At 48.1% G+C, this 27842-nt stretch overlaps 11 protein-coding genes across 11 annotated transcripts; 5 read left to right on the top strand and 6 right to left on the bottom strand.

Moving 5' to 3' along the window:
• Window positions 1–739: 739 nt before the first annotated feature.
• On the bottom strand, window positions 740–2754 carry N7471_011297 (uncharacterized protein; the record flags this gene model as incomplete). The annotated part of the gene is made up of 4 exons (XM_057284016.1): window positions 740–1581; window positions 1635–2220; window positions 2274–2592; window positions 2690–2754. The coding sequence occupies 4 exons, from the start codon at window positions 2752–2754 to the stop codon at window positions 740–742; spliced, it is 1812 nt and encodes a 603-aa protein (XP_057130282.1).
• Window positions 2755–4233: 1479 nt separating this feature from the next.
• On the top strand, window positions 4234–5940 carry N7471_011298 (RING-H2 finger protein; the record flags this gene model as incomplete). The annotated part of the gene is made up of 4 exons (XM_057284017.1): window positions 4234–4419; window positions 4466–4853; window positions 4906–5440; window positions 5514–5940. The coding sequence occupies 4 exons, from the start codon at window positions 4234–4236 to the stop codon at window positions 5938–5940; spliced, it is 1536 nt and encodes a 511-aa protein (XP_057130283.1).
• Window positions 5941–7659: 1719 nt separating this feature from the next.
• N7471_011299 (aspartate aminotransferase) lies at window positions 7660–9316 on the top strand (the record flags this gene model as incomplete). The annotated part of the gene is made up of 4 exons (XM_057284018.1): window positions 7660–7896; window positions 7964–8095; window positions 8178–9020; window positions 9093–9316. The coding sequence occupies 4 exons, from the start codon at window positions 7660–7662 to the stop codon at window positions 9192–9194; spliced, it is 1314 nt and encodes a 437-aa protein (XP_057130284.1). The 3' UTR covers window positions 9195–9316.
• A 363-nt stretch (window positions 9317–9679) lies between these two features.
• On the bottom strand, window positions 9680–11080 carry N7471_011300 (uncharacterized protein). The gene is made up of 3 exons (XM_057284019.1): window positions 10934–11080; window positions 10060–10850; window positions 9680–9981 (listed from the first exon to the last, which is right to left on the bottom strand). Exons 1-3 carry the CDS (start codon window positions 11051–11053, stop codon window positions 9741–9743), a joined length of 1152 nt encoding a protein of 383 aa, XP_057130285.1. The 5' UTR covers window positions 11054–11080; the 3' UTR covers window positions 9680–9740.
• Window positions 11081–11356: 276 nt separating this feature from the next.
• Window positions 11357–12275, top strand: N7471_011301 (PhzF family phenazine biosynthesis protein; the record flags this gene model as incomplete). The annotated part of the gene is given in 2 exon segments (XM_057284020.1): window positions 11357–12012; window positions 12029–12275. 2 exon segments carry the CDS (start codon window positions 11357–11359, stop codon window positions 12273–12275), a joined length of 903 nt encoding a protein of 300 aa, XP_057130286.1.
• A 602-nt stretch (window positions 12276–12877) lies between these two features.
• N7471_011302 (uncharacterized protein) lies at window positions 12878–13225 on the top strand (the record flags this gene model as incomplete). Its single annotated transcript, XM_057284021.1, has 1 exon — window positions 12878–13225. One exon carries the CDS (start codon window positions 12878–12880, stop codon window positions 13223–13225), a length of 348 nt encoding a protein of 115 aa, XP_057130287.1.
• A 299-nt stretch (window positions 13226–13524) lies between these two features.
• N7471_011303 (putative PB1 domain protein) lies at window positions 13525–15446 on the bottom strand (the record flags this gene model as incomplete). Its single annotated transcript, XM_057284022.1, has 5 exons — window positions 13525–13554; window positions 13625–14782; window positions 14832–15167; window positions 15227–15376; window positions 15432–15446. The coding sequence occupies 5 exons, from the start codon at window positions 15444–15446 to the stop codon at window positions 13525–13527; spliced, it is 1689 nt and encodes a 562-aa protein (XP_057130288.1).
• A 3610-nt stretch (window positions 15447–19056) lies between these two features.
• N7471_011304 (nitronate monooxygenase) lies at window positions 19057–20811 on the bottom strand. Its single transcript, XM_057284023.1, has 5 exons — window positions 20554–20811; window positions 20167–20428; window positions 19591–20092; window positions 19211–19534; window positions 19057–19141 (listed from the first exon to the last, which is right to left on the bottom strand). Exons 1-4 carry the CDS (start codon window positions 20564–20566, stop codon window positions 19244–19246), a joined length of 1068 nt encoding a protein of 355 aa, XP_057130289.1. The 5' UTR covers window positions 20567–20811; the 3' UTR covers window positions 19057–19141; window positions 19211–19243.
• A 1252-nt stretch (window positions 20812–22063) lies between these two features.
• Window positions 22064–22603, bottom strand: N7471_011305 (uncharacterized protein; the record flags this gene model as incomplete). The annotated part of the gene is made up of 1 exon (XM_057284024.1): window positions 22064–22603. The coding sequence occupies one exon, from the start codon at window positions 22601–22603 to the stop codon at window positions 22064–22066; it is 540 nt and encodes a 179-aa protein (XP_057130290.1).
• Window positions 22604–23907: 1304 nt separating this feature from the next.
• N7471_011306 (uncharacterized protein) lies at window positions 23908–24927 on the bottom strand (the record flags this gene model as incomplete). Its single annotated transcript, XM_057284025.1, has 2 exons — window positions 23908–24837; window positions 24895–24927. 2 exons carry the CDS (start codon window positions 24925–24927, stop codon window positions 23908–23910), a joined length of 963 nt encoding a protein of 320 aa, XP_057130291.1.
• An 868-nt stretch (window positions 24928–25795) lies between these two features.
• Window positions 25796–27096, top strand: N7471_011307 (uncharacterized protein; the record flags this gene model as incomplete). The annotated part of the gene is made up of 3 exons (XM_057284026.1): window positions 25796–26140; window positions 26207–26350; window positions 26407–27096. 3 exons carry the CDS (start codon window positions 25796–25798, stop codon window positions 27094–27096), a joined length of 1179 nt encoding a protein of 392 aa, XP_057130292.1.
• Window positions 27097–27842: the final 746 nt, after the last annotated feature.

Here is a 27842-nt window from a genome sequence, read left to right on the forward strand (position 1 = left end):
CTGAAAGAACTCTACATAACGTATTCGGTAAGCGAGCTGCGCATGTAAGCCAGCTGCGCAGGAGCCCAAAACACATAGTAAATGCCATATTTTCTCACTTGCTATCTCAACAACCACATTTGTATCTTAGTCCATTGCTTGTCGATAGCTATTGATAAAGCTTATAAACTCTATACATTAATCTTAAGGGAATTGAAAATCTACATTGTTGAGACATCAAGTTGTAATCTATCGTTTTTACTATGTGCTTTGGGCTGCGCACCTTACATGTGCAGCTCGCTTACCGAATACGTTAGTTCACAAAGGTCCTGAGGCATCAAATGGGTTGCCTCAGATTGTAAAGGATCTCATTCTTTACTCAGCTTCAGAAGTTTGAAAAAAAAAGAAAAATAGCAAGAGTTCTAGACCTAGATGGGTATCACAGCTATCAAGCAGTATAGTACAGGTCTACCGCTACCACTGAAGCACAAAAAAAAAAAAAATAAGCCAAATAAACCATTCAGTCCTCCCGGACGCCAAACAGGAGAACGCCGAGCGAGGAAAGCCTTGCCTTGCAAAAAAAAAGACAAACCCCATGCATAAAATAAGTGGCATCCTTGTTGTGCCTGTTTCATAAGATCCGAATATTCCCAACCCACGCAAATCTATGCTTGAATTTCAAAAACGTGTTTTTTAGAAAGCAGGAGGAGAAAGAATTTCGTAAACGGTGCGTGACTGGGCACTGGGCACCCGTGGCAATTCATGCATTCATCATGACCGCTCCGACGTCTGATGTGATGACCGATTCGGACGGTGTGGGTTGGTTGGTTTTGTTGGATTCGCCGAGGATGAGGGTGTGTTCAGACATTGTCTCGATCAGGGCGCTTGGTCTTCCGGTGACGGTGAAGAGGACCTTCATGAGGAGAGTAGGGCCTTGCCCGTTGAGACCACCTTGGGGTTGGCGCCGGGTGTGGGTGAGCAGCACGCGGACCAGTTCTCGGATTGCTCCGTCAGTAGATGGATTGTGGATGGCGTCTAAACCGTCGATTATAAAAACCAACAGTGGTGGGGCAGATTGTAAGAGGGTATCGACTAGCGATAGCGCGGCTTTCCAGCTAGTAAGCGTTCCGTCTAGTTGGCGAAATCGCTCTGCGCTGAGATCCAGGACAGCGTCGCTGTCAACTACAGGAGGAAGCCAGTCGATTAATTGCCGGATTATACTGTAGGTGAGGGCAATTAAGCCTTGTTCGTGAATATTCAGCCCTTTGGGCTCCTGGCTAGGAAGGGCGCAGAAATGAGACACGACGGGCAATCGAGCTTGACGTGCGAAGGAGGCATAGCAGGCTGAAATTAGAGCCACCGGGTCGAGGGAAGCGGTAGGTTGAGTCCCGCCCACGGCTAGGGCCTGCGATCGCGAACTGGTGGCCCATTGCTGTAGAGATGAAACGATATTACCCTCGGCGACGACCTTGAGTTCGGGTTCGTAGTCGCAAATCTGATCATCACTATCAAAGAAGTCCTGAAGGTGCTTGGATGAACTTTGAATCTCGAGTCGTGCGAGACGGCGCTTGGATCCCCTCGACCATTCGAACGAGGATGTGTCTATCAAATTGCGTTAGATGAATCGAGTTGCAAAGATGCATATGACTTCCTACCTATATTTGGAGCTGGAGGTGTGGTTATGCAAACAATGCCACTGCTCTGTTCACTGACCGGCTGCAGTTGCTCGCGCACAGAACTCAATGTCTGTGCCAACAACCGATCCCGGCCCTCCCTATACCGAGTGCGCTCCTCTGCGTCTTGCTGGATCTCCCAAATCAGACGGCGGGTGATGGTATTTTGTGCCGCTATCCGACGGTCTTTTCCCCGGCGTCCTACTTGGCTGAGTCGGGACTCCTCCCAAAGTGCCCGAGGGCTATACGGGTCCTCCTCCTCCTCGTCAACGTCCATCGCCGCATGTTGCCATGGAAGATTCCGTGCCTGCAGTTGTATATAGAGGACAAGATGGTGGAATTCCGAGTACACATCCTGGCTGTGCATGTTGAGCAACTGGCACGTGGACCTCCGAACATACCAGTCCATGAACTCGGTCAAAAAGAAGAATATTAGAGCGTAGGTTTTCGTGATATGTTGGACGGCATTTGACATTAGGCTAGGATCACTAGGAAGACCTAGAGCATCGTGAATATTTAGCAGGGCAGTAGCTAAGCCCTCCATTACCCGTGGGTAATGCGACGACGCCTGACCAGTATGTTAGCGATGCGACGAGACCTGTGTATAGATCATCCACGCACCTTGATCACTGATTGGAGGACTCCGTAGAATAAAGTGGTATAGGCCATAGGGTCCGGCAGAGTAGAGAGGAGGGTCGCGTGAGTGTCTACAGTCGGTAGGAGTCGATCGCACAAGTCCATAGAGTCGCTAAAGACCCGTTGTCGGGGGCGGGACATCCAGAATGTCTTGATATTGCCGAGCAAAGTCTGCACGTCGAGTACCGTCTGTGGTCGCTCCTCCCATTGGACCTGATCCTGGGGTAGGAGGAGGCTGATAAACCGTTTCCAAGTGTGGGCCAACTCATTCCGTTCGATATCGAGTTCGGTGATGGCGGGGTTCCTGGGGAAGGATACGGGGTTAGAAGGGAGATGCACTTGACATGGTTAAGACTATCGATGCCATGATCGGTCCCCGAAAGGTCTATGGGGATGCTTACGGTGAGATTGGCTTCCCGTCAAAGCGGTGTTGCCAGGCCCGGTTCGGGATTGCAGTCTCGGGCATGATCCCACAGAGTTGATAAAGACAAAGCAGTTGCTGTTTTCACGACATGTCCCAAAAAGGAGATGTGAGGAATGAGAAAAGCGGAGGAGAATGATGGGGAAGGAAGAATTGGACTTTTGATGTGAAGGGCGGGTTTTGCCGCTCAGAGAGGGGGACGAAGGCTAAAAATGAGAAAGGAAGAGACAAAGTTGTTTCTATTAATACCCGTTTTTTTCCTCTCTATCGTTTTTTTTTATTTCAAGGTGATCTAGAGCTGTCTTATCTGAGTTTATTTCACTTTATTTACTGTCTTTCCCTGGGGGGTTTTTTTTTCTCGTTTGTTTTTGTTTTTTTCTTTTTTTTTTTTCCCACAGTGATACGGAGGACTAGGAAATGCACTCCGGGCCTGACGAGAGCCGAGGCCCTGGCTACTGTCTCGCCACTCAGAGAGGAATAAAACCTGATTTTGGTAGAATATGGTATATAGAATTAAGGTACGGAGTATAGGATATAGAATGTCAGTCTAAGTATAGTTATATATCAGATACCAATAAAGCGGGGACTTAGATGCTAAAACACGATTATATACTTAAAACATCTCTCCCCGGGTGTTCGCTTCTCCAGATTTCATTCTCGGACTGGAGATTGGAGACACATCAAAGAACTTAATAAGGTTTTGGTCCATTTCGAGAGCTCACCCCCTCTTCTTTTTCTTCTTTGCTTTTTTTCCCCCTCTCTATCTCTCTTTCCCTTTGTGGGTCAAATAACACGGAGTGCATTGATTTTAATAGGTATCTGCGGGGGGAACGTTGATCGTGGAACAATAATCCTGGAGCTGAAGAAAGTCTATTGAGGGTGTCAGATCAGGAGCCGGTCACCACATCAGGATCATTGGGATGATCAGGTTAAATGTCTCAGTCGGGGGGTTGGAGGCGCAGGGTGAGAAAAAAAAAAGCAAAGAGACCAAGACCTAAGACAACGGACGGAAGTCCGGGATTTTAATCAAGTTAAACGGGCAAGTTGGGCGAGTAGACCGAATACGAGAACGACACTACATAGAAAGATCGACCTTTTAACGTCCATATGTAATACCTAGGGTAAGTCCAGCGATGACGTTAATTCATACATAATGAAAAGTGTGATCGTCAATGGCATTATAACCTTGATGGTGCATGGATGGTCTGGAGGTTATGGTCAATGGTTATGGCATATCCATATGTATCACCAATATTATATCAACAATTATGTACATATATCAAATAACTAAAAAGAATAAAAAGTGTAGATAGTAATCAATAATAATGCAATTTATAATTTAAAATCCAAAAAAGAGAAACCCCCCTAATCTCCCTCTTATCCGCTTTGATCCCCCCCCCCAGCCCTGTTAGGGCCGATCCTCTCCCCTCATTTTCTAGTTTTCCCGGTTTCTTTTTTATGCAACTCCATCCACTTGACTAATGTGACCCCCCACATTATTCTTCCATTCCGCCGTCTCCCGCAATGGGGCTGTTTCTTTTCTTTCTCTTGTTCTTCTCAGTTCAAGCAGAGGTCATTTCGCTACCATCAAATACTACGGATACCCAGATCCAATCCACTGGGTTTCGTATTGAGGGAAGCACTCTGACTGGCCAGAAGCTTGTCCCTTTAACCGAGTCGCTGATTCAATCGACCACTGACCACCTCAAGGTGCTATACGCTCTCATAGTTTGCAGGGCACTGCTGACATCTTCAGACCTTTAACTTCTCCGGCACTGCCACTCAAGTCATCCCAAGCAATTCCCTCGATATAAAGACCTACCAAATCGCTTGCATATCTTGCGACCAGGACGACTATACCGGAAATATCCGAGTTGACGAGACAATTGAATACGTCACCTCTGCTCAATCCGTGGCAGCCATTCTGCTATACAGCAAAACAGCTACCGGCTGCAATTTCACTTCCGATGATAAGACCGCTACACCGTATTCCAATATCTTCACATTCACAAGCCAAGGCGGCTACTCTGCACTACTCCGTGCTTTCGATCAACCAACAACTATCAGCATCGTCTCAATGTCGTACCTCTCCGGTGTTCCTTCCGATGGTAACCCCGGTGGTACTGGTGACAGTCCAAACACTGGTTTGTACCTCAACTCCTCTAACTTGTTCAGTCCGTTGACTTTCTTCCCCAGCCATGATCATCCTGTACAGTATCACGGGTATCATCACTGCCTTGTTCCTAGGCATTATCATCACAGGTGCAGTCCGGGCTCATCGCCATCCAGAGCGATATGGCCCTCGCCGGATTGCCGGGCGAGTCCGGCAAAGCCGTGCCCGAGGTATCGCTCGAGCCATGTTAGACACCATACCCGTCGTCAAGTTTGATGACAAAAACGATGACGTGGAGGCTGCCAAAAGACACGTCGAGATGACCATGGACCCTGAGGATCACGAGAACTCCCACGATAACTCCCCGCCCGAGGCCAATGGAGGGTTATCGACACCCCGCGAATCCGAAATGCCAACCCCAGACGATAATGAGCGCCCCACCCCCACAGCCCCCGAAGCCAAGACCGAGATGCCCGATGCTGGTAACTTCTCGTGTCCGATTTGCACAGATGACTTCATCAAGGGCCAAGACCTACGCGTCCTACCCTGTAACCACCAATTCCACATGGAATGCATTGATCCATGGTTGATGAACGTTTCTGGCACCTGTCCCCTTTGGTATGTTTTATTTGAAATTGATAACATATCAACTCCATAAACATATGTATGAACCGAACTAACCATGTTGCAGCCGCATCGATCTCAACCCACCCCAACCCGAAAACGAAACCGAAGAAAACGCCGACCAAGCCGACCAACCACCCGCAGAAGGACGAATCCTAACCACGGAAGATGCCCGCCAGCAAGCCCGTCAGCAAGCCCGCCATACGCACCGCCGTCTAACCAACTATCTCCACGGACCCCTCAACGCCCGACGAATGCGCGATGCCACCGTCGAGGAGCGCCTTGCCGCGCTCCGACGCGTTCGCGAAGCAAACCAAGGCGAGTCTGCGCCCGAAGAAGGATCACACCGTGGCCTGACCACCCGACTACGCGAACGCTTCCGCATCCGAACACGCGCTCACGGCGTCGAGGCTGAGTCTTCCGCTGACGCGGACAATGCTGCGCCTTCTCCGGCGGCTCCGGCGCCCGCCCATCTCACGCCGTCTACTGCTTGATGCCTGATTCACCCCTTCACATATCACTCCTTCACATATCACTCCTTTACATTTTGCATATATTCTCGATTTACGATTCAGATGATTTCAGGTCCTCGGTAGGAGGCTATATGGCGTTTTTTTTGTTCCATGGGTTATGGTTTTCTTTTGTTCATTTTATGGATTATTTTGAAAGAGCATTGGCGTTACTTTGAACGGGGGTTGGAGGAAAAGAGAGACTGGTTTTCTCAGTGACTTATTTGTATCTGCTGGTTTCTTCTCTGTGAATACTTGCTGTATATCATGAATTTAAAGTCACATACATTTCAATTTACATACATTTGAATTTATGCATGGCATATAGTTTCTGGAGGGGTATAAAATATAGAGATAAGAGATAATATTCCCATCACGAGAACAAGAGGTCTAGACTCAGATCGATGTCCGCATCATCGACTCATGAGCCCTGGAGCTATCTGGCATCCCATTTGTCTTCAGATGTTCTTCACAAATATAGTTTAGGCTGTGCCAGGTCAGCAGGGAGCTGTACCATGGATTCCGCAGCTTCATCCCGAGAACCAATATCCGATCCGATCATTTCTTTTTGGTATTACGAGATATATATGAGGCTTTATTAAAACATAAAACATATGTTGAACTTTTGTACTGGAAGCTCAAGAGTACCCATAATGATGTTAAGATCGCCAGGCACGAGTCACATTCTGACCGATTGGCTGATGATTGCATCAGCGGCTGACACAAATCTGGTTTCACCGTACTCCGTATATCATATAGACACCGTTTGGCGTATTTGGAGTCATACGTGAGGGATATATTTCTTAAATCTCTCTAGATCGTACTATGTACTCCGTATACGTTATTACGTTCATAAACCACTATAATAACACTCTTACGGGATATTATATTCTTCTGTGGGGAATGGGATCGGAGAAAGTCCGCCAAGTCCGCCACCCCAAATTCGTTTTATTTCTCCGGAGTCCCGGTCCCGGGATCCTCCTGATGAGTTATTTTAGTCCCCTCACGGGTGTGGGGGAATGACACATACCATATGGAGTGACCAAGATGGAGTAGTTCTAGAATTGCTTGGGGAAGAGCCAAGTGTGTCCATTTGCAGAATTTAACCGGCACTATTACATATACATATGGTAGTACGGAGGTACATGAGTGTAATTGAAATATATTAGCAAATTGAGATATACAAACCCCTGAGCCGAGACCTATCATGCAACGACCTTGGCCTTCCAGAAGGGTCTCCACAGTGCGTCTTTTTTCCTCGGCGTTGTATGACACACTGTTTCTGGTCGGCGGGTGTAGCCTGTCGGAGAGGGGGAATGTGTTGGAGATTTCAACCAGGTGTTTATTTTGATGTACTCTGTGCGCTCTGTGTTACTAGAATAATAACTAACACTGTAGTTCAACTGTTGTTGATATACTAGCATGTGAACTCCAACGAGAAAGATACGGGCAAGTCCGTCCCTCGGTATCTTGTGCGCCGAGGATATAGTATAGATAAATATAAGAGACAAGAGACAAAATACTTCCTACTCAACTTACAATAATTGTACAATAACGATTACAAACAGCGTGCGCTGATTCCCCCAAGACAACCCCACCCCCTCACTCCATCCGGTGAACGCAAGCAGGAATTTCCCGTTTCGGTGTCAGATTCCGGGGAAAACTTACGTTGTACCCGGTCGTTTTCGATTATATAATTTCACCATGACTTCGATTCAGTCCGCAAGAGATCGTCTTTCCTCTCTATCATCACACATCATGGGTTCTTCCTCCAGTCCCTCAGTATTTACCGCGGCCAATGTGGCTGCCGCCCCCGAAGATCCCTTGTTTGGCCTTATGAAGGCCTATCGCGAAGACCCCTCCGATAAGAAGGTTGATCTGGGCATTGGTGCCTACCGCGACAACAACGCAAAGCCCTGGATTCTCCCGGTCGTCAAGAAGGTAATATCTATACTTCTATAATTATATCCCTCCAGGGCTCGCAGTTATCTGACATCTACACCTATAGGCCGATGATGCCATCCACAACGATCCCAGCCTCAACCACGAATACCTCTCTATCGGTGGTCTCGCAGAGTTCACCTCCGCCGCCCAGAAACTGATTGTCGGCGCAGACAGCCCTGCAATTCGTGAAAAGCGAGTACGTACCTCTACTCCCATATACCTTCAATGTTCCAACAACCCCCACCTCAGACCCAACTAACCTTTTCCCTTCCAACTAGATCTGCTCCCTGCAAACAATCTCAGGCACCGGCGCCGTCCACCTAGGCGGCCTCTTCCTCTCAAAATTCCACCCCCAAAAGCCCGCAATCTACCTCTCAAATCCAACATGGGCAAACCACAACCAAATCTTCACAAACGTCGGCCTAACCCTCGCAAAGTACCCCTACTTCTCCGTCAAGACCAAAGGCCTTGACTTCACCGGCATGATTGCCGCCCTTGAAGCCGCACCCCACGGCTCCGTAATCCTCCTACACGCCTGCGCACACAACCCCACAGGCGTCGACCCAACGGAGGACCAATGGAAGCAAATCGCCGAGCTAATGCGCGCCCGCTCGCACTTCCCCTTCTTCGACACCGCATACCAGGGCTTCGCATCCGGCGACCTGGTCCGCGACTCCTGGGCCATCCGCTACTTCGTCGAGCAAGGCTTCGAGCTGTGCGTCGCGCAGTCTTTTGCCAAGAACTTCGGTCTCTATGGTGAGCGCACAGGCGCTTTCCACTTCGTCTCGGCGCCTGGTCCGGACGCCGCTGTGGCGTCTGCGCACATCGCTTCCCAGTTGGCTATTCTGCAGCGCTCGGAGATCTCGAACCCGCCTGCGTACGGCGCGCGTATTGCGAGTCGCGTGCTGAATGATCCCGTGCTCTTTAAGGAGTGGGAGGCGGATCTGCGCACGATGAGTGGTCGGATTTTGGAGATGAGGCAGGGATTGAGGGATCGTCTTGAGAAGCGCGGTACGCCTGGTTCGTGGGATCATATTACTTCCCAGATTGGAATGTTTAGTTTCACGGGGCTCTCCGAGGAGCAGGTTATGACGCTGCGCTCCAAGTGGCATGTCTACATGGTATGTTTTGACTTCCTTTCTTGTTGGTGTATTTCGTTGTCTGGAATTGCGCTAACTTTCATTTCCTCCCAGACAAAGAACGGCCGCATCTCAATGGCCGGCTTAAATACGAATAACATCGACTACTTCGCCGAAGCGGTTGATAGTGTTGTTCGTGGGTCTGCTAAGTTGTGATACCTACCTGATACCCCGGTCTTGACATAGAGTGGAAACACTCAAGAGGCTTGGTCTGGCGTTCTATTTGCTTTTTGTGCACAAGCTTTTTTTTGTGGAAGTTCGGAAGGACTTTCATGATGCATCAACATATCATATTCTGAGACTTCGGTCTTGATTTCGCATTTCTCGTTCCCTTAGACGCACCTTAGCTGTGGGTCTGGGGGATATCACATGCATCACATGTAAATCATAGATATAGCAATGCGGCATTTAAAGTGCTGTGGGATTACTTTGTTCGATGGTTCCTGTGCAAGTTAGTATAATTGACACCATTCGAAGATAGAATTTGGTTTCATTTGGCCAGACCGAACTGTCTGTCATCAATAAGGTCTGTAGGAAGTATACAGCCCAACAGCCAGACACAATAACTACCGCGTCCTAATCGAACAAGAGACGTTGAAATAATATGCTACATTTCAATAAAATAGACATAATGGTATGTGGTATCGTATAAAAACGCTTTCTATGAAAGCTTCTGAGACAACCTGTTCAGTAGTATCGGGACTAAAAGACCAAATCCCAAACCACAAGCCATGTACACAGTCCAACAGTTCCCCAGAAGACAGCCTGCGCCGTACTCCGTCGCTCAGTAGCACGCTTCAACTCACGATTTCCCTGCCCGACATTCGTCTGCGTCGTATCCACGTCCGAGACAAGCTGGGAAATATGTTCCTCCTGCGTAGCGAGGTGGGAGACAAGCGTTTCCTGCAAAGAGGAGATCTCAAGGAGGGATTTCTCGGCGTTTCTAAAATAGATTATATTAGCATTGCCCTCCAACAGAACAAAACCAACCCCAACGTAAAAGAAAGAACAACAAACATACTGGACCTTCCCCAACGTATCCTCATAATGCCTAAGCATAGAATCATTCTCCTCAGCAAAAAGCTGCAACTGCTCCGGCGAAAGCTGCGCCTCGATCCGCGCCGTATCCGCCTCACTCAGAACCGCCGCATCAGGCGCCTGGAACGTAGGATCGAAGGAACTTCCACCCGCAACCCCAGCTCCAGCTCCAGTCCTCCCCGATACAGAAACAGACCCCTTCCTCCCCCCATTCCCACTCCCAGCAGCCTTCCCCGCACCAACCTTATAAAGCACACTCTTCTCCTTCTCCCTTATCCTCTCAATCCTCTTCTCAACCATCCGCCGCTGCACACTAACAGCGCTCTCAAGCCCACGCCTCAAGAACCAAAGCACGCTCTCGCGGACGGTCGCTATCGACCGCGCGCTCTCCTCTGCGCATATCTGCTCAGCGGATTTGCCCTCGTCGGCGCTGGCGCTGTCTAGTGCGCCGCTGCCGCCGGCCCAGCGCCAGAGGAGCGCGCCGGCGGCGGAGTGGCCGTATTTCTTGTGGAGGAGGGTGGAGGATGTCTCTTGGCGGAGGGATTCGGCGGAGGAGAGGTTTGCGATTGAGGTTGCTAGGTCGCGGAGGAGGAGGGCTGTTGAGGTGTCGACTGCATCGCGTTCGGGGTCTGTGAGGTTTGTTTGGGGGGTTGTGGTTGGTGCATTTTTGGGGTTCGGGGTTGGTATGTTTTGGCGGCGTTGGGGTTGTGTTGTTGAGAGGTAGGCGTGCCGGATTGATTGGAGGTATTGCAGAAGGGAGTGGACGTGTGAGTTCTGGGTGTTGGTTTTTTTGTTAGAGGTTCTTTCTGCTTTGCTGAGGTTTGGTATAGTGGGTGTGAATGCGGAGGACGGCTTACGATTCGGTATGCCTCCTTTAGGAACTCGTCGGCGGTTTCTGTGCAGGGTTTTCTGGTTTGAGGGAGTGACGAGCCTTGCTTTGAAAGCAGATTCGTGAGGGTTGGTGTTAGGTCGGTCATTGTGGGAGTGGCATGGTCTGAAATGTGTGTAGTGTTGTTGCTATACAACTGTACACTTGTCGATCAACATCCAACGTCACTGCGCGAGTGGTCTTTCCCGCACCCCGTATTTGTTTATGCCCGGGGTACGGGGTACTTGGAACAGACATGGGATGAGGAATCACCAACTATATAAATTGTTTTCGGCATTTGCTTCTCTTACTTTTCATCATGCAACTCATCACTTCTCAAGTGGTATCGCATCTACACATAACTAACCCATCTAACCATTACACTACATAACCTTCATCACATCCATCTACAATGGAGGAAGCTCAAGTCCATCATTTACGAGTCTCTCCCGCAGGCCCAGACGGTGATGGTACCCTTTCAGTTGTGCCAAATGCCAAGGGAATGTCCGACGAAGAAATGCGAGAACTTGCCTTAAGCTACGGCCACATAAGCGGGTTCGTCTTCCCCACACGAGAAGGCTCAGACTTGGACTACGAGATCCGCATCTGGCATCCATATTACGAACTAGAGAAGTGTGCCCACGCAATGATAGGAACTGTGTGGCTACTGTCAAAGCTTGGGATGATGCCGCGGGACGACCTCCGCATCGTGACCAAGATCGGTCGTATTGAAGCTCGGATCACGAAGACTGCCGACAATACAGACAGCACAAACGACGGCATCTGGGTTGAATTCTCTAACCCGACATGTTCAGTCATGGACAACATGGACAAGAAACACGCCGACGCCATACTGTCTGGTTTGGATATCTCGAGAGATGACATTGTACCTGGAGCAGCAATTCAGAATGCCGGCACGAACAAGATGGTGAAGACGCTGGTTCCGATCGAATCGATTGCGAAATTGCATGATTTGGAAGTCGAATACAATCTCGTCAAGAAGCTTCTTGGCAAGATTAAAAGCAATGGTTTGTGTCTGTATGCCATCGCTAATCACGAACGGCAGGAGTACGAAATGAGGCAGTGGCCATTGGGAGGATACTGCGACTGCTTTGGCTTTTGGGATGCTGATTAATGAGCTTGTCGACAACCCTCATGGGACACTTAAGATTAGGCAGGTTTGGAACCAGGACCGTCATCGTGAGATTAGTTTAAGGTTCAGGAAATGGGGTAGTAGCGTTGATGGCTGTTGGATTGGAGGCACAGCCAAGTTTGAGACTGAGAAGAGAGAGACTGGAAAGACAGGGACCTGGGAGACTGATACTGAATAGGAGACTGGAGAGACAAGGGGGGATTTTGTTATGCACGTCTAACCAGCGGCTTAAGCAAGTCTAAATTGAAACAAATCCAACACATTGACACGTACCAACCTATTACTTGCCCGGTTAATTTTGGAGCCTTGAGGAGATTCAAGGTATATCATGGAGGATGGCGAGAACAGGGAATTCTAAGCATTAAACTAGAGTGATATAGCCAATCCTTGAACAAAGTAGTTGTCTCCACAAGACCGCGAGTGGCGACAACCCTGCACGCTAGGGACTAGCATGACATATGACTTGATAGGTCATAGACACGTCCTCTGACAAGGATCTGAAACTCTAGACAAAGACTAATCATAAATTAGCCTGCGATTGGTGGGAACTACCATCCATGGATGTCTATGTATACTTCTAACATTAACCGTATCATTTCATGGCAGACAAGGAACCAGCCAAGTTTTCAGATATGCCGGGTAGACGTCACATTAGTGACGCAGCTTGATAGTTTGCTTCTATTGTATCAGATATATTTTTCTTGCTTAAAAGCGACTTCGCCTTCCTTTTTTCTAACATCAAATCTAGTAATTCCCCCTTCCATCATATACATATCCAAAATGGCGCGTCCACCTCAAAACAAGCATCCAGCAGCAACATCTACTGAGCTGCCCACTCTACACTTGACCCCATCCATCACGCGGTCAGCCACGTCATACTCCACGCCTCGTCAAAATGACCCCCAAGTGTCGAGTTTTGGCAATGCCACCGATGCCACCGATGCCACAAATGACCAAATCCGCGACTACCACCACCAAATCAAAGCAACTCTCACAAACATCCTCAATGACGACCGAGTGAAGCATGATCCCAGTGGCAGCCGCTGTGTGCAGAAGATACTGTTAGAAAATGAGCAAGATATGCGGAAACAACGGAGACATTCGCTCGGTACATGTGATGCTAAGTAGACAATGCTATTCTAAATGGACTAGTAGTACTAGTACAAGGATCAACGCTCATGCCTTTTCCCCATTGCCACTAGGGCAAATGAGTATTAGTAGATTACTTTTTAGCCTTGGTAGCAGACCATTCGACCATCCCCGATCTATGTTTTCCAAAGCGAAGCTTCTTCCTCAAATTTAGACACAGATTGAAAGAGAATTACATTAAATTTCTCATGCATTGGTCGTATTCTCATGCTAAATACGCAAAACAGGGTATAGACAAAATCACGATGCTAATATCAACAAAGAAATCCAATCATGCATCAAATCATTGAGCGCTCTTCCACCCATATCTAAGCAAGCACAGCAACACCAGTCAGCAAAAGCGATTCTTAAAAAATCACAAAGGGCAAATAAACTAACCTCGATCTTCCCCATCTCACTTCCTTCCCTTCGAGCGACCTCCTTCGCCGAACTGACTAGCAAATCCAAATCTTCCTGGTCTACCATAGTAATCATATCCCCATCATCCTGCACCTTCATCTTCAGAGGACATTTGAACCCGAACTTTTCCCGAATTCGATTTTCGAATTCCCCAAAATCGATCGTCGGTCCAATCATGATATACCTAGTATCATCAGGTGCGTGTACTTTTACTCTAAATTTCTGAATCTCAGGTCTTCGCGGATTCGCTTGGCGGGAGTATCGCGCTGGAGAGCGAGTGCGGCGTTGTTGAGGTGACTGGCTCGGACCAGCTTGGGGAGCGCCGACGAGCTCGAAAGCGCCGTCGTTGAGGGTCGTTGCGTCGCATGCGTCGCTGCCATATTCTTCCTCTTCGTCGATGTATTGCGGTGGTTGGTGGCGGGACCCGCGGCCCCAGCCTGTGTTTGCTACGTTGCGCTGGCTTGAGTATGGGTCGTATGGGTCTGTGTGGCCGTACTCTGGTTCCGGTGGGTAGGTCCGGTTTGCGTTTGTGTCGCTGAGGTTTCTGCGGTGGCCGGTTTGTTCGCGGGTCAAGCTGCTTCGGCTGCTTTCCTGTGTGTATCCGCGCATGTTGTTTTGTCGTGAGGATGGTCCGCGCGGCTCTGAGGCTGTTCGTGCTGTCCCTATCCGTGGCTTCTCGGCGGGTGCTTGTTCTTGTGGACAGGGTCGGCGGTCTAGACTGGCGCCTGCGCGATCGAGGTCTAGACGTGGTGGGCGGACGTTTCGGAGAGATGATGTTCGGTGGTGTCCGGATGTTGAGTGGCTTCCTGATCCAGATGCTGTGCTGACTGATCGGTCGTCTGGTGGTGGGGTTGGGGGGAATACGTTGCGGTTCAGGGGTGGTTCGGATTGTTGGCGAGTGCGGCTGCTGAGATTGTGGCGTACCAAGTTGGATGAGGCGAAAGAGACTCCTTCGCGACCTTGGAGGGCTTCTTTGTCAATGATCATTGGATTCCATTGGTGGTCTGATGATTGATTGCGGTCCGATGCGGCAACCAGTCGAGCCTTGCCTAGGTAGTCTTTTGTCTTGAGATTCTTGACTTTGGCTGCGTTGGGACGATAGAGAACTCCCACGGGAATCGAGAAGACAGTGTATCCCTGTATCTAAATTAGCTTGTATCGCAGCGGATTAGTAGGGTCCACCTACATCTGCATTTTCGCGAATGGCATCGTCAATCACATCGTGGTCCGGGGTAACCTTTTCCTTGGCTGCATACTCGAGGTCCTGGATGCCTGGGTTCATTTGCCGGAGGTAGATATAGCAGAGACCCCGATTGAACAGGACTTCACATGAAAAGAGGCGGAATAGAAGGCCTAACTGTTCATAGTCGATGGAGGTATTTCCTCGCAGATACAGCAAAGTGTCATTAAAGTTGGCCAACGCCTCTTCAAAGTCCCCGAGCAAGAAATTAGATACACCTTGCTGGAAGTAAGCGATTGCTAGATACCGGTCTAGGCCGACAGCACGTTGATAACATTCTACCTGAACCCAAATTAATTTACTGTCGGGAAGAACATCTCATGGGTTCACTCTTCACTTACTGCTCTATGATGCTCGCCTAGCGTTGCATAGATCACTCCGCAGTTGAACAAGATTTTTGATGTATCGGAAATCTGATCGAAGCACCGCAGGGACTCTTCAAATTCTTGATTGTCGTAGGCATCAAGGGCCTGCACCCATGTCTCGATTTCCTTTTGGACAATGTCAGCATGCTTAATGTTCCGAGATCACAATATATAGACTTACTTGTTTGAGTGACATTGTCTTGGATATAAGTTGACTATTTGTCCAAGTCTCCTGTGCCTAGATGATATATATTGGGGAAAGACTTTGCAAGTACTTTCCATCCAACTCTCTAGGGCACGGTAATATTTTCGTAGATGGCCGCCAGTTTGTCGTAGTAAGGCTCACCTTCTAGCGCAAAGCCGGGAAAGTGCAGGTATTATAATTGCCAATGGCCAAGGATTCAGTCGGTGTGACGAAAAAACCTTAGGGTTGATAAAAGGGGCCAAGAACAATCCGAGGAACGACCAGCGGGTTGGCGGGTTGACGTCGAGTAATCCCGTGAGGTAATGTGATATCCCGAGATTGACGTGAAGGGATAACAGTTGGAATGTATTTATAGAATACAATCCCTCTTAAAGCCGGCAATATCAGATGCGATTGAGAAAGTAATTGGTTTAACCTCTTGACGGGAGAGTGGAGATGAGGGGGCGTCCCAGCAACTTGGACCCCAGAAGGAATTGTAGAGTTAGCGGGAATAAGGGGGGGAAAAAGAAAGAAAGAAAAAAAAAAGAAAAGATGATAGAGAAAATAAAAATAAAAAATAAAAATAAAAAGCAAAGAAAAAGCCCAAATCTTAGAGAACCTGCAGAGGGGCTGCACGGAGGGGCAGGGGGGGAAAGGATGTAAGTTACTGGAAAGGCTACTTCGACCGAAAAGGCGAGTGATGGGACAAAAATAACCCGCTTTGCTGCAGCAATTATGCACGTCTGGGTCAATAGGATCTCACAGAAGGGTTTTCCTACTGCCGAGCCTGTGAGTGGGCAGATTATCAACATCGTATTGTGATCGGTGACACGCTCAACTCCATCGGCCAATATTCCATGGGCTTTGACTCCTAACTGTTTTTGACTTTTAGTTGACTCTATAATTGAACTGGTACCCTGACCCATCACATAGGGCCGCGTCTGGACAGTGCGGGGGGATTTTCTCTTGGAATTCCAATCTGGTCTATCGCGTGGGAGAATACTTGATTCATTGGTCCTCGGCCCCCCTGCCACTTCAATTCGTTCCCCGCCACGGCGCTTGCAGTGCTTTATTTAGGGTTGAACAGGGCCCGAGTGTATCGATTTCCAACATCTCGCTACGAGTTCCTGGAAAGGAAGTAGAATTCTTCGAGATAGTAAGTTGCTGCTCCGTACATAGTCCTGAAGCCATCGTCCTGAGGTCCCTGGGGCCGATGCTCTCTCCACAAGGCTATATATACACTCCACGACCTTTCCTTTTCCGTTTTAGTGCTCACCCTAGATATTAGACCTCCGGTGTTCCATGGTTCAATTTGAGGTGTTACACATGTGCAAGAAAACTGACTTGTCCCTCCTCTTGTCTGCTCGAAGTGGAGGACTTGGTATCTTCCAAGGTTGGACTGGAGGTGACGTCCACGGGTGTGTTGGGCTTGTCATTATCTTCTCGCCAAGTCCCAGTCGGTGGTTCTACTCGGGTAAGAACGGCCGATGACCCAAACATACCACCGAGTCGGCCCACATCAACACCCCAACAGTAAGAAATAGTTCCAGATCAATTGATGTCTGTGGACTTTCCTCCAACTTCAATATCAATGCAATTTACATGCAGCCACAGTCTATACCAGCTGGAGCCCTGGAGGTTGTCTAAGTGTTCACTTCCCATGGTTCACTATGGGTCCGGCCCGACCCGCTCGCTCACCAGACGTTGATACAACCCGTTGACAGGAGACTATTCTTCGGCGGGAAGGATATTGATATCGCAGTGCGGTTTCAAGTCTATCCTGAAGGCTGGCAATCATCTTTCTACCTCGACAGCTCAATCCCTTGGCTAACGAGACCGGCACATCCTAGACCCTGGTATATCCGTGCACCGTATGGGGCCTGCAAGGCGGCACAGCTGCAATACGTACAGGAAACATCACATCATGTGGGACTGTAGATCACTCGGTGAGTGTAGCTTCTCAGGCTCAATTGGGCACTTGACGGGGTGTGGGCTCTGGGGCTGCATCAATCTATAATTAGGTGGATAAGCAGCGGCATAATATGCCACTGAGCCGGTTTGGGATGCCCGAGGACGTGGTAAATGGTTGGTATTCTTAGATATCTCGCTAAGTAATTATGTGCAGGAGCCAATGACGAAGTGAAAGATATCTAGATATACAAAAATCAGACAAAGGAACACGGTGAGTTGAAAAAGCGAAGTGGATTCAACTCACGAATGGTCGTCCTGTGCTACGACCTAGTCTCCCAGAGCCGTACCAATCATCATTAGCTATCACCAACGCCGTTTTGCTCAGGGGTCTAGCACCCTGTTCTATTTTGAGCTTCAAGAATTCATCCGAGGCTAGAATCAAGAGATTGAAAAAGAAGAGAAAAAGTTGAACAAATCCAGCAGGGGAATGGCGAACATCAGCCTGCAACTTGAGGTCATGAGGATTCACCCGCGTACATGACCCATAGAGGCAGTCTGGAACAGGTATAGTTTGTGAGTGATCTACCAACTAGACCACCTGGGTTTCGGGGTCCACATTCTTTCCGTCCTTTCCATTGCGCTAATAGACCGATTCCAGCTGGAACATGCCGACCGCGTTGAATGAGCTCTGTGCTGCTCAGGCATCTCATGTGTGTCGCGAGTAATTGCTGAATAGTCTCTATGCTTGGATGAGCTCTTGACCGTTAGGCCTTCGATTATCGAGCTATAATGCCATTGGATTAATGCCACTAGTCATGCAGCCGACTTCTAGCTGACCAGCCAGGGAATTGTGACACTGATGCGTAGACCAAGTTTGGGATCTTTGCTTGACTCGGGGAATTCCATAGTTAATCATGCCTAATCTCTGGAGCTAAGCCTGATATGGCCACAACTATTCTGTCAGACCCACCCAGGCCCACTTGCGCATCGCAGATTGAACCACTTGCATTATGCGTGTACCTTGCCTTGCAGTTCTACCTGCGTGTGCATTGAGTCCATCGGATTAGCCCCAAGAGGTCCGATAGTGGCCGTCTAGTGACCTCGTATGCCCATTGAGAACGCAATAAAGGTGGCGTGCAACACTCGGCTGTTTGTCTAAGTTGTGAAACAGACGCATCGGTTTATAGGAGGATCTTGTCGGGTCACGTTGGACGACCCATCTATCGCGCATGGTCATTCATTGGGGCTGCATCTCCCGTGACAGTCCGTGCGAGAAATAAGGAAACAGTTGCAGACTTTTCTGCAGGGATATCACACAAGATCTGTCTATATATGTGTTTCAGCCACTTCCAACGGCCTTCACACCTAGCTCTTTCACGGCTATAGAACAACCTAAGGTGAGTTTTGATGAATATTTCAAACAGCATGAGCTATACCAAGCTTCTATATGGTGGACATCTTTGAGAAAGTGAGGGAAGCACCGATCTACGGTGCACGAGCACATCTAGACACGGGAAGAAACGTCTGCTTTTAGGAGAAAAACAAGGATATAAAGTTCTATTTATATCAGAAATGAACTAGCTAATGCCGGTACCAGGGATCATGGGTGTGATTTCCACGTGGAATACGGAGTAGTGGTTGGTGATTGAGTGCCCCACCCAGGCGCTTAAGAGCTTTTTTTGGATCAGGGAAGGTTCTCGGATATAGCAGGGATAATATCTAGTGGCCTTGAGAGGGGTTTACATCGCGCTAACTACATTAGACATCGAGTAAAATTCAAGTACATTGAGCAAAATCCAGGTAGGTTCCAAAATTCGGCCGGTGATATTCTCGGCCGAGGTTGATTATTCAACGCTGAATATGACTATAGAAATCGAGATATGTAGGGAATACTTTATTTACAGCTTAGCAACCATCTTGTTGCCCTTCTGGAGCAGAACAGCGGCATCTCCGACGAGCTCATCAACGATAGCCTTGGCAGACTTCTTCTCGTTGACAACGGCGGCAACCTTGCCCATCAGCCAGGGACGGGCATTGTCCAAAGTGTCGTCATCGACGTCATCGGGCAGGTTCTCCATATCATGCTCGACAGGGATGATACCCTTGGAGGTGAGCTGCTTGATCTCCTCGTGACGGTTCTCCTCCCAGTTGACGATGTAAGGGTTCTTGCGAACACGGAGGGGACGACCCTATATCGTATGTTAGCAACCTAAACATCTTGAAAACAAAGCCAGGGGATACATACAGTGAAGATAATGGTACGGATGTTGTCCTCGAAGTTGGAAGTGCGGACAGCCTCTTGGTGAGCGGCGGGGGCACCGGCCTCATCAGACAGGATGAAACGGGTACCGATCCAGACAGCGGAGGCGCCGAGCATGAGAGCAGCAGCAACCGAGTTACCGTTGAACAGACCACCGGCGGCGATGACCTGCACGGGCTGGCCGGTCAGAGGGCTCTTCTTGCCCTCGACCAACTTGGCAACGGTGGGGATGAGGACGGTAGTAGGGACATCACCGGTGTGACCACCTCCCTCACCACCCTGGGCGCAGATAATATCAACGCCAACATCAAGGGCCTTCTGGACGTGCTTGGGGTGACCGATCATGTTCATGCAGAGGATGCCGGCACCGTGGAGCTTCTCGACGACGGCCTTGGGGGGGACACCGACGGCGGAGACGAAAAGGCTGGCCTTTTCCTGGATGATAATATCAACGAGCTCACCGAGCTTGCCCTTGGTGTAGTCGTAGCTATTTGCCGAAAGAAAACGCGATTAGCACGTGTCAATAACGGAAAAAGTTCCGCAGCGATCGAAGGTTCTTACTTGGTCTTGCGGGCACTGCCGCCAACCTGGGGGAGGAGAAGGTCGACACCGAAGGGAGCATTCTTGTCGTTCAGGTAGCTCTTGAGTTCGGCGACTTGTTCGCGAAGCATCTCGGGTGTGTAGCCAACGCCACCAATGACACCCAGACCACCGGCGTTGGTGACAGCGGCAGCCAGCTTGGGCCCCGCAGCCACGTTCATGCCTGCCAGCAGGACGGGGTGGTTGATCTTGAGCAGATCAGTGATCGGGGTGCGGATTTGTTCTGTTCAGCAGTCATGGTTAACATCGATGTTGAGGCCATGGGCCCATGTGGATGGAGCCATCAGTTACGTAGGGGATCACATGAAAATAATGGGCAGAGTAAACATAGGGGGATATGTCACTTACGAGGAGAAGCCATTTTGAAGATATGTGGAGTGAAGGTAATGGAAAAAGAAAACCTGGGGAAGAGAAAGTTCAAGTTGGGGTACAACCAACCTATAAAGCAAAGCAACCTCGGTGGTTCACAGACTCGCGATGAGCCTCGGTCTACATCCTTTGACCGAGATTAGTATTAGTCACGAGGTTACCTCCACCGGAGGAACTGCCATAGCGGGGTTAGAGTTGGACACCTGAGGCAGAAACATTCACGTGTCTAAGATGCGGATTCCCCGATTTCTACGGAGTACGGAGTACACATCTGTGGACCATCATCCAGGATGTCCTGTCAACTGAATCGGCCCTAATTCCTGTCATATACCGGCGTTGACTTTTTTTGCGGCCATCTATGGCCACAGCACGTTGACGACAAAGTCGTCAAATCAGATAAATAGTCCATGTGTAACACACCAAGAGATTTTGTGGAATTTGGATTCTCCTTGGGCTTTATTATGGGGCTAGATAGCCCTTAACCATCTTTCTTGCAGAAAGTAAAAGCCATCAGATTCACTGCTCTTTTGGATCAAAATGTCACTTTTTGCAGTCGCGTTCCACACGGTTGAGTTTCGGGGGCACAATATTTGCAAAAATGTATCGCAAAGTGAGCTGGACGGCTATATCTACCAAGGGCACAGTGAAACACGATATATCCTTTCCGAAAATTCTCATATGCTTGAAGAGGATTTGGACGTTGACAAACTACTCATTTCAAGCGCCAATTGACCATGTCTCGGCTAATATAAAGGGCAAAGGACACTTGGTGGAATTGACGGCAGTAGTTGTTTGATACAGGAAAGAAAAGACGAAGGAGAATGCGGCCATGTTTTGCTTGTGTCCGTCGACAACTGCGGAGAAAACCCATGGATTGATATATCTGCTGCTGGAGCGAGGGAGAGAGAAAGAAAGAAAGAAGCAAGGTCCAAGTATATACTCAAGGCAGAGCCTCAGCAGCAAAAAAAAAAAAGCAAAGTCGGTTTGCACATTTTAAGCCGTTTTTACCGCCTATACCCTAGTTACAACACTTACAAGGGGAAAATACCCAAACAAAAGACTACCAAAAAGACTACGAAAAAGACGCGACAAGGCCGTATATGCGGCTGACCCATGTTGTCTCATTAAATTTCAAGTTTTCTTCCCCCAAATTCATAGATGCGGATATAAAACCCAAATAGGTTAATGAGAATAACAATAAATTCCGTTGAGACGTGCAGGGCGAATCAGACGAACATCAAGTTATGTTAAATACGCCTATATAGTCGGGATATGTTCTTTTTAAACACATTCTTGTATTGTCTAGTGATACTTGATAAGCTCACTGCTATAGAGTAAACGTCGACATCTGCAGAAGTTTATATACATATCCAAGAGTTTATCAACAAACCCAAGGAGGCAGTAATATTCTGCAAATCATAATAAAAAAACAAAAAAACAAAAATCCATCGGTCCTGCCGGTTCTAAGAAGAAAAGAAAAAAGGATGATTTATCCCAGAGTGAGAGTGAAACCGGAGCTCAAAGAGCAAGAGTAGGTGTTCACGTCATCGGGGAGCTGGTAAGCATCCTTGCAGTTCGCGTCACCAGCGGCACAAGAAACTGACTTGCAGCTCGAGTCACTGGGCACAACGGTGAAGCCAGACTTGACAAAGTCGGAAGTCGCATCGAGATCGATGGAGGACATATCCCAGAACAGAGTCGAGCCATCCTGGGTGTATTCGAACTGAAGAACGCTATCCTTGGTCTCGCTGGTGGAGATCTTGATGGAGATACCGCCACCGTTGGAGTTGGTGGTCCAGCCCTCGCTGTAGTCACCTCCGGTGCTAAGGGTCTTCATGCTGCCAGCATCGGAAGAGGTGGTCCACAGGTAGAGGTCCTTGCCCATGTTGTTGACGATCTGAAGACCGCCGCTGCCGGAACCGCGGGTCTCAATGGCGCCGGATTCTCCGGATTCTCCGGATCGAGCGGAGTAGGGGAGGGCGGCAGCAGTAGCAGCGAGAAGGCCGGTAAGGAAGACGTTGAAAGTCATGATGGAAGATTGTAAATTGAGAGAGTGAAAGTGGTAAGACAAAAATAGATCAACTGATTTACAGAGATACTAAAGTGACAGTAATCGAGGATAACCTCAAAAGAATGAATGACTTCAAGAAGAGAGTGACTTGAAGGATCAATGAATGTGTTTGAAGAAAGAAAGAAAGAAAAAGGCAGCCATATCTGCGGATATCCATCCTTTTATTGTGCTTGGTGGAGTCGTCCGGATGAGGATGAAACTTTGCAAGAGGACCAAAGGTGCGAAGAGTGTGGATAAACTACAATTATAGATGTGGGTTCAGTCAATAAGGTTGGCTTCCGAGAGCAAACAGCCAATCAGAACATGTGGCTGAGATATCCACAAAACGGTCTCGAACGCTTCCAAGGTTCGTCATCTTGAACATTTCGTCATCAGCGTACGAGTGGAACTTGGGTTTCCAGAATTTCGATTCTGGAACTTCAGAAGATTGATCCAATCATTCAATGAGTTTGGTTCACAAATAGAACACTTTATTCCCCCTCCGAAACACATCCGAGAGAAAAAAAAGAACGGATACCCTGACATCAGTTCTTCATGGCTTCCAAGATTGTCCAATTTGGTCCGCAGCTGCCCGGCACTTTGACAGATTCGGATTTTACGTCAGTTTCCTGTGGCAACTTTCACCTAGGCATGGGCCATTCACCTAGAGAAATCTACAACTAAAGCGGACGATTAAAATGTTCATGATATGACCTCTGGATAATATCCATCACCCAAGAGCCCAAATAACTTCTCGGCAAGATATGCATTTTTACGTTTTGTGCCTCAACTCAGCCTTTTTGTCCAACATCCTATGTTCTATCCATTCAAGGCTCCAAGTCGGTTCATATAATCCACCGACTCAGCCACCCCTGTTGCCACGATATTGTGTGGGGCTGTAATTTTGACAGTGAGCGCTAAAATGATTAGCCATGGCTTGTTTCTCGTCGAGCCTTGTTCAATAATATCAAAAGAGCGAGCGGTTGCGGAGTACTTTGCCTCCTTCGGGTCCAGCTCGGGAATGTCGGATAATACGTTTGAGTCTGAGTTTCTCGCCTTTCCTACGTTTTCCTGGTTATTCCCCTTGCAGAATGTACCTGTGGATAGATCCATCAAAACCAGAAATATTCACTGGGCTGTGTTAAAAGGGAAAAAATGGAAAAATAAAAATGAAATTCTCTCTTCTTTGCCTCTATTCTTCAAGAGCACTGGATCACAGGAGCACACGCAAAATAAAAGACACTATGTAACAACCTCTACAACATATTTCAGGTAGTTTCTTGCTAAGCCTCGCCTTGAATCCCTTCAACGTTTGCCTGAAGATCCTCCTGTGCAAACATCTGGCCTGGATTAAAAGCTGTGGCAAAGATCTTCTCAAATTCATCATCAGAAAGAGGGCGCACTCCGACAAGGTCATTATCCAAAGTCTTGAACTCGGCTTCGAATTTGCCACCCAAGAGCGCAGCTTTCAGCAGCGCTAGTGTTTTGAAGAGATCGAGGTCGCCCTGCTTGGTATTTTCAAGAATTGTCTCAAGCTCAGCCGCTGCATCCACTGGATTCTCAATCCATTTGACATCAGGCCCCGAATACTTCCTTGCCAGATTCAAAACTTTGTTCTGAGTCAAGACAATGTCGTGAACGCTAACCAGGCGGTTTTTGGTCGCTGCAGCATTCTTCAAAGCACCAGCAACGGCTTTCGCAACACTTGACACACTAGTTGAGCTGAAAGTATGCACACCATTGTCATACAGTGGAGCAGTTTGAGTCTGCAGGTCGGTCAAGAACGGCATCGACATGACAAATTCCAGGAAGGGCCCAACAGCGAAGAGTGTGTACTCTATCTGTCCGCTAAGCGCCTTTTCTTTGAGATAATTCTGGATGTCTATCCATAAGGCGTTGAGTGGAAGTGACTCTCCTCCAGGTCTGGTGGTAAGCGCCCCAAAGTCGGAAGGGATGAAGCGTCTAACGCCAGCCTGGATGCTGGCATCGATGACCGTCTTCTGTGTGCTAATACCAGATGAACCGACAGTAGAAACCACGGCATCCTGACCCTGGAGAGCAGTTACAAGACTGTCGATAGACGAATAGTCGACTTGCACAGTCTTGACGCTAGAAGGGGGTTCATCCACGGAGCGAGCTGTGCGACTCAAGACCGTAACTTGAAAGCCCGTATTCACGAGCTGCTCTAAGACTGCGGATCCCAGCCATCCTTTCTGTTGACCACATTATCAGTATAACAAACGTAAACATTCGGTTGTCAGTAAACTAACCCCCAAGAGTGCAACGTTTCGGATAGGCTCCATGTTAGATTGTTTGAAAGTGAAGATTATATGGAGGAATGCAAGCAGGAGGCGAATAAGTAACTGTAGTGAATCGAAAGAGAAATATATATGTTTTGAATGAGATAACAATACCGAGGACAGTCAGTGCTCTTCCTTTTATAGCTAGAAATGTGATGGAATATATGGTCCTACGTCTTATCATCCGCGGTATCTGCATCAGGCAAGTCATTCATGAAAAATGCAAGTAATCTAACCTCCCGTAAGCTATATTCCCATTCAGACAAGTCAATCATGGTATAGTGCCTGAAATCCCACTTATGTGGCTGTGTCGGAGATCATCGGCAAAGCAATAGTAAGGTTTGCACTATTCCCAGTTGGGTAAGTCAGTCGTGGATTAGCGCGGTAATTCGAACCAATGAGGGGCCGTTTGTGGAGGTCTAGCCCCAACCTTCCCTGGATCACCTAGGACAAACTCAAGACTCACAATAAATCTGACAATCTCTCTTACTGTGGGTCATTTTGTCAGTTGCTAAGATATCAAATTTTGGTGCCCAAGCCGCAGTGCTGCTCCCATTGCAACGCTTTCTGACTGGATTATTTCGGAAACTCACTCTGTTACCATTTCATGGCATCCACCAGAGCTAGCCCGGGTTGTGGGAACTGCAGGTCTAGGAGAATCAAGGTAGGCTTCCCACTTTCACGAGAATTTTCGCCAGCCTTGTTCGCCAAACTAACCTCTCGATAGTGCAATCTCCTCAGACCAAGATGTAGCCAGTGCGCTCGAGCCGGTCTAGGCTGTACTGGTTATAGGTCTCAGACAGATCTACTTTTTCGAGATCAGACCAAGTCGACAATTCAAAAGTTGCATGCTTCAAGTAACAGGGTGACCATGGCTAACAAGCACGCCACGTCTTGGAGCCCAGTCGCAATAAAACCCGCTTTCAATGTTGAAGAACTTGCACAAACAGTATTTTCTGACAACTTTGCGATCTTAGGAGATGGATGCAAGCAGTGGATGGACTCCACTGCGGGGCACCCGTCTTCCGCCACTATCAGCCTCACATCTGTTGGTCTCGCTGCACTTGCCGTTGTCCACAAAGATCCCGATATGATGGATCTAGCGCGAAGAAAATACAACTTTGCTATAAGAGTCCTTACTAAAGCAATTACTGGCCATCAAGGCTCTGGGATTGAACAATCTATTGCTGGAAGTTACATTTTGTCTATCTTCGAGGTTCTGTGCTCTGATATCCCGCCAATTCAAATTTAACTACTGGGCTGACGGATGGTTTATTTTCAGATGATAACATGCGATAACCACTCCTCTTCACATGCCTGGCAAAAGCATGTTCACGGTGCTGCTGCGTTCTTGAGCTATTTGTGTTCTACAAATGGTCTGCCAGTCTCACCGGTGAAAGAAATTATAGAGATTTGCTACACCACAGTACGTTGGTATGCCATCAGAGAGGAAGAAACTTACTAATTACTCGTACTTTCAAGACACTTGCGTGTCTTATCAGTGGCAAAACGGTTCCGCCCTTCTTACTGGAATTACCAGGTCGATTTGGAGCGTTATCAAATGCCTTACAAGACGAGGATCCCTTGTTATCAGCAATGAGACTCTTTGCTATTATGGGTACCATGGTGAATATCCGTGGCTTGGCAAATCAGGGCTGTTTTTCACCCAGCCAACTAGTTATACTGGCCATGAAAAATGATCAAGTTCTCCAAAACTGGGCGACTGCACTTCCTGCGTCATGGACTTATCACGAGCTTCCCAAAGGACCACAATACATTTACCAGGACGTTTGGTACGCTCGAATGTGGAACTACTATCGCCTAGCCCGCATTCTAGCCAACCGGATAATTATTGAGAATTTCGACAGCCTGTCACCCGCAGTGCTGCCAGGTGATAATTTCAACTTACAACATGACCAGTCATATGTCACCATTTCGCTACTGTTACGGGAGATCTACATCAGCCTGCCTTTCATGTTCGACTCGGAACAAATGCCTGCTACATCTCTACCACTCTCGGCAGCCCTTTTCTTTACAACCACTCTATTGCAATCTCTGTTGGAAATCACAGATGGAAATTCTCTCATTCAGGACTGGTCATCTCCAGCATGCGAGGTTCTAGGAGAAAGGTTTACTTTTACGAAGGGTATCGTGATGCAGAACCTTCGCTAGTGGAATCTCATTAATCTTTCAAGAAACTTCTACAGATCACGCATGACTGGTGTTGGAAGCAAACTCATAAAGCGCATTACCCCTCTTCTTGGTTAATTTGGATATATTTTCCCTTGGATATGTCTGTAGATACCCTTACTTGCTAAGAACGCCTGAAACGGCAGATTGGTCTCTATACCAGCAGCTTCATATGGAACTGCCCGCGACCCTGCCTTTCCTATTGGAATTTGTTCATGGGCAGTTTGCCATAGCCTTGGTTTGCCCAGGTGTCTGGGTACCTAGGTTTGAATGAGGATTCTAGCCGGCGAGGTCTACTTCCTGCGATTTCAAGAATTTTCCATATTTGTCTCTGGGAATTGTTTTACTCAAAAGAATTCAAGCAGACTATTATACGATTTGAATAAACGCCTCAGTTGCCATCCCCATCCTCGTCCTTCTCGTGCTTCTCATAAGAACCATCACGCTCACGAGAGGACCACTTATGAGCAGCATCCAGGCATGTCACTTTGAACCCCACACAGCATAAGCAAATGTTAAAGGTGTTGCAACCATCACATCTGCGATATGAAGTATTAATCAGTATAGGCCGAGGGGCAACCTTAGAAGAACGTTCTTAGCCCCGACCGAACTAGTGGCTCTTTATATAAGCAAGGCTGACAAGGCGCTTTTTCGACCTCAAGGGATAACTAGTCACCTGGGCAAGCACTTCCAAGGTCTAAGAGATAACTGCTGGAATACCTAAGCTT

Source organism: Penicillium samsonianum (assembly GCF_028829775.1).
Source record: "Penicillium samsonianum strain IBT 33392 chromosome Unknown utg000007l_segment0_segment0, whole genome shotgun sequence".
In the NCBI taxonomy this organism is placed as follows: Eukaryota; Fungi; Ascomycota; class Eurotiomycetes; order Eurotiales; family Aspergillaceae; genus Penicillium; species Penicillium samsonianum.